General features: G+C 18.6%; 3 protein-coding genes across 4 annotated transcripts in view; 2 read left to right on the top strand and 1 right to left on the bottom strand.

The window, feature by feature from the left end:
* The window catches only part of PF3D7_1002400.1 (transformer-2 protein homolog beta, putative), a gene marked incomplete at both ends in the record, with an annotated part of 2,177 nt that extends 1,386 nt beyond the window's left edge, over positions 1-791 (top strand). The window contains 3 exons of one of the 2 annotated variants that reach the window (XM_001347277.1): positions 1-87; positions 200-493; positions 767-791. The exon at positions 1-87 is cut by the window's left edge and continues 1 nt beyond it. In XM_001347277.1, coding sequence (XP_001347313.1) covers positions 1-87; positions 200-493; positions 767-791 — 406 coding nt within the window. The remainder of the gene's footprint in view (positions 88-199; positions 494-766) is intronic. The other variant, XM_024473273.1, reaches the window with a different exon arrangement.
* A 478-nt stretch (positions 792-1,269) lies between these two features.
* On the bottom strand, positions 1,270-2,382 carry PF3D7_1002500 (conserved protein, unknown function; the record flags this gene model as incomplete). The annotated part of the gene is made up of 3 exons (XM_001347278.2): positions 1,270-1,318; positions 1,564-1,653; positions 1,958-2,382. 3 exons carry the CDS (start codon positions 2,380-2,382, stop codon positions 1,270-1,272), a joined length of 564 nt encoding a protein of 187 aa, XP_001347314.2.
* A 1,056-nt stretch (positions 2,383-3,438) lies between these two features.
* PF3D7_1002600 (conserved Plasmodium protein, unknown function) overlaps positions 3,439-5,000 on the top strand; it is a gene marked incomplete at both ends in the record, with an annotated part of 1,662 nt that continues 100 nt past the window's right edge. The window contains one exon of the mRNA XM_001347279.1: positions 3,439-5,000. This exon is cut by the window's right edge and continues 100 nt beyond it. Coding sequence (XP_001347315.1) covers positions 3,439-5,000 — 1,562 coding nt within the window.

Raw genomic sequence — 5,000 nt, forward strand, 5'->3', positions numbered from 1 at the left:
TATAGTAAAGAGGAATGGATTAAGACACGATTATTACGGAAGAAAATATGACAGACCTTATGATAGGAGAAGATATGATTCACGAAGGTAAAATAATATAAAATTACAAAAATAAAATATAAATAATTATATATATATATATATATGTGTTTGTATATATGTATATATTCTCATGATTATATTACTTCTTTTATTTTAGAGTTAACCCTTATGGAAGAGATCGTATGAGAAATTTTGGTTATCGTAATAATGGTTATAGACATGATAGATATGATAGGCGTCCACGTAATGATTATAGGAATTATGATAGAAGATCGATTGATAATAAATATTATAGAAGAAATGATTATTATAAAAGAAACGCAAGAAGTAGTGATAATGAAAGGGGACCATCAAGAGATGACAGTAAAAGGAAAAAGAGATATGATAGAGTAAGAAAATCAACAAGTGTATCAAATAGTGAGAGAAGACGTTATAGAAATTCACCTGACAGGTAACATAATAAATAATTTTATACATACTCACAAGAAAAAAAAAAATAATAAAATAAAATATATAAATACATACATATACATATTTATTTTATGTTTACATTTATATTTATTGTACCCGCAGCGATATAATATGCCTATAATATATATATATATATATATATATATATATATATATATATATATATTTATATATATATATATATATTCTTATTAATTTATTCATTTATTTGCTTTTTTTTTTTTTTTTTCATTTATTATTCTTTCCTTATCAGAAGTCCACGTTATAGAAGAAAATAAAATAAAAATTAAAAAAATAGAAACGAATTGAATGCATATATTATTATATATATATTAATCATGTTACCATTTATTTTATTATTTTTTTTTTTTCAAAAGTTAAAAAAAAATTAATATTTGATTGTTCATAAGAATACAAAATTTTAAAATTTTTAAATTGAATACGAAAAATATAATTGAATAAATAAATAAAATGTATTATTATTATTTTTTAATTCTAATGAAAACTAACAAAATTATTAAAAAAAATAAATGCCAAAAAGAAAAATAAAAAGAAAGAAAAAATGAGAAAAAAAAAAAAAACAATATAAAATAAAATAATTTAAAAGAAGCAAATAAATATAATATATATATATATATATATATATATATATATATATATATATATATATATGTATTTATTTAATTATTTGCTTATATAATTTTTTATTATGAAAGAATCAATTAAAAAATTAAGAGGTTATTCACATATACCAAATTAAATATAATCATCATCATATCTCCATCTTTTTAATAACTTTCCATAACTAAAAATAAAAATGATAAAAGTAAAGGAATGATATAATGTCAAATTAAATGAAATATTAACACGTAGAAATATATATATATATATATATAATATAAAACATTTTTTCATACAAAAATAAAAATATAATAATATTTATGGCAAAAGTAGCAAAGATAGTTATAGTAATATTGGTAAATATATATAGAAAAAAATAATGAACATAGTATATTTATTTTAATTCTTTTATATATTTATTTAATTTACTTAAAAACTTTTACAGGTAAGTCTGCTTTTTTCCTACAATAATTTTCACACATTTGTAACCACATCATTAACTCTTCTCTCGTCCCCGCCCTAGGAAATAACATACATATTTTCAACCAAAAAAAAAAAAAAAAAATATATATATATATATATATATATATATAATCATTTAAGAAAATCAAAAAAAACAGAAAAGACATTTAAAAAATATATACATATATAACCGATAAATAATAAGAACAGATATTATGCAACATATATATATATATATATGTATATGTATATTCAAACAACATATCCACGTATAATAATTCAAAGTGTTATATAAAATAAAATAATATATAATAACCGAACAACAACATGTATAAAATATATATATATATTTTTTTTTTACCTAATTGGATATATTTTTAAGAAATCTGAAAAACAGTTTTTACCTTTTCCTCTTATGCATTGTTCAGGAAAGTTGGAATAAAAGGCATGAACATTTTCCTTCTCAGTGTCTGAAAACTTTTCATTTAAATATGATGCAAAAACCCAGAACAAAAACCACTGAGCATGACAAGGATGTTTCATATTATTTGAGTCTAAACTATCATCAAATAAATAAAAGTTTTCATTTTTTATTTTTTCTAATTCATGTTTTATATTATTTTCATTTTGCTCCATACTACTATTATTTTTAATCGAATTATGCTGTTTCATTGTGCTAACTACATCTTTGGGATTATCAATATTTAGATATTTTTCATCATTAATTAAATCTTTTGTTTTTGTATCCTTTTCTTCAAAAGTTTTAAAGGGTATTATGTTACCCATGATGGGTATTATAATCGGGAATTATTAAAAATAAATGTATATACATATATTTTATTCTTCCACACGTGAATAATATATTTATATGTACAATTTATATTATATGTTTTTCATTATTTGTAAAAATATAAAATCTTATAGGGTGTATATGAATATATAAATGAATAAATACATAAATAAATATTATATATATATGTGACCCCTTAACTTTTTGTATTTTTATTTGATTGTTTTTTTTTTTTTTTTTTTCATTTTTTTAGAAATAAATTTATACATATTTAATAAATTATATATACATTTACATTTTTTTTTTTTTTTGTTTTTTTTTTTTATTAAACGAAATTATGACTTGTAATATTTTTTGTAATCATAAAATTGTTGAATTTTATACCATCCTTATTACAAAGGGAAATAATATATAATTATATTATATATATATATATAATACCATACGACAAAAACAATTTGGTTTTTATTATGTTCTTATTATTTTAATTTAAATCATATATACAACTTCTGTTCAAGTCTCAAATGTTTTGTTTTAATCTTCTTTAATGAAATGTGACACTATGACGAAACTTGTAAAAACCTTCTTTTCCTTTTTTTTTCACCATTCAACAGCCACTTGGGAAAAAAAATGAAATAAATCAAAAAAAAAGAAAAAAAATAAAGCCTTAACCTTTTAACTAAAATTTTGATTTATATATTTATTATTTAAAGAAAAAAAAAAAAATATATATACATATATGTATATATTATATATATATTAAAAAAATAAAACAATTAATAAAAATGGTAACGATAATTATGTTAATTTGGATAGAATCCATGATAAAAAATAAAAATACCTAAAACAAAAAAAAATATATAAATATATATATTTAATATATATATATATATATATATATATTTATTTTATTTTTTAGTATACCAACATAATGAACAAAAACGTGATTACAAATGTGTTAATAATTAAAAATAAGTGTAGTAAGATGAGTTTATGATTTGATTAACACATTTTTCTATTTCTTTACTAAATTAGTCCCTGTTTATCACAAAATGAATATGAGGAAAAGAAGTATAAATTACAAGTGTATTTATATTGTTCTGTTTTATTTTACTATAAAATTAATAATAATATTAGGTAATAATAAAAACAGCAATTTAAAAAATATCCATACTAATAATTACCAATGGAAAAAGAAAAGTGTTCAAAAAAGGTCGTATAAAAGTAAAAAGTATAAATTGATGCATTTCATATATTATAATAATTTGTACAAAAAAGTAGACGTCAATGATCGCGAATATAAAATAAATGATGATTTAAAAAATATAATTTTATTATTTGGTCGTATAGCAGAACCTTATTATCCTAAGGCAGTCGAACAATTTAATCATTTTAAAGAACCATATAGTAAATATATTTATACTAATAACAGAAGTAATTACAATAATAATAATAATAATAATTATTATAATATTAATATTAATAGTAGTAGTAATATTAATAGTAGTAGCAATGATCCATCTGCTAAATGGAAATTTATTTTTCGAGATATTAAAAAAATGGATAAAAATATGTTCCATGAAAGAATATGTCAACTTAAATTTAAATGGCCGATAAATAAAGATGAAAATATTACAGAATATGATTTTTATAATTACATTATTGAAAGATGTTTATATAATATTAATATTATGAGAAGTAACATACAAAAGTTAAAATATTTATTAACCAAAATTGTGGGGAACAATAAAAATAAGGAAAATGTTTTCTTGAGTAGTTTATCTAAAGAAGTAGAAAAAGAATATATGACTCATCATGTGGACACAAAAAAAAATAACAACCATAATGAACATCATATTAATGATAATAATAATAATAATAATATTGTTATTATTCCAAAGGATAAAATAAACAATGAACCTAATGATAACAAAAATGATAATAATGATAATAATGATAGTAATAATAATGATAATAATAATAATCAACATGACTCAAATTTTATAACATCCACTTCACAATTAAATAGTAATAATAAAATAAAAATTTTAGAAAAATTAGAAAATTTTAATCTCAATAGTATCTTTAAACAACATAATAGATCTTATAGCAGACTGCTTGTTAATGAAGTGTTTAATAAAGAATATCCTTCTAAAAAAATTACAGACATTTTTCTAAATCTAATATTTCAAAAAAATGTTGATGAATTTACTTATGAATCCTTCATTAAACATTTAAATATTCTTGGTAGGAAAATAGAATTAATAAATTGTGATTTTAATTCAAATATATATTTTGATCAGTTTCATTTTCTTATGAAATCTGAACTAAAGAAAAATTCTCTCAGTGTTAAAAAAAAAACAAAAAAAAAATATTCATCCAAGGCATTCAAAAATAAAAAAGAAAATAACACCAAAAATGTTTATGAAAATAAAACTCATAAAAAAAAAAAAAATTCAATACTCATAAATCAACCTATTATTACGAATAATTTTCAATCAATAAAAGAACAACAGTATAAAAAATTAGAACAAAATGACCATCAATCAAATATTAAAATTCATAAAAACATACATGATCAAAACAACATAAATTCAAACAATATTTTACAAAC

The sequence above is a fragment of the Plasmodium falciparum genome, assembly GCF_000002765.6.
Source record: "Plasmodium falciparum 3D7 genome assembly, chromosome: 10".
NCBI lineage: Eukaryota > Apicomplexa > Aconoidasida > Haemosporida > Plasmodiidae > Plasmodium > Plasmodium falciparum.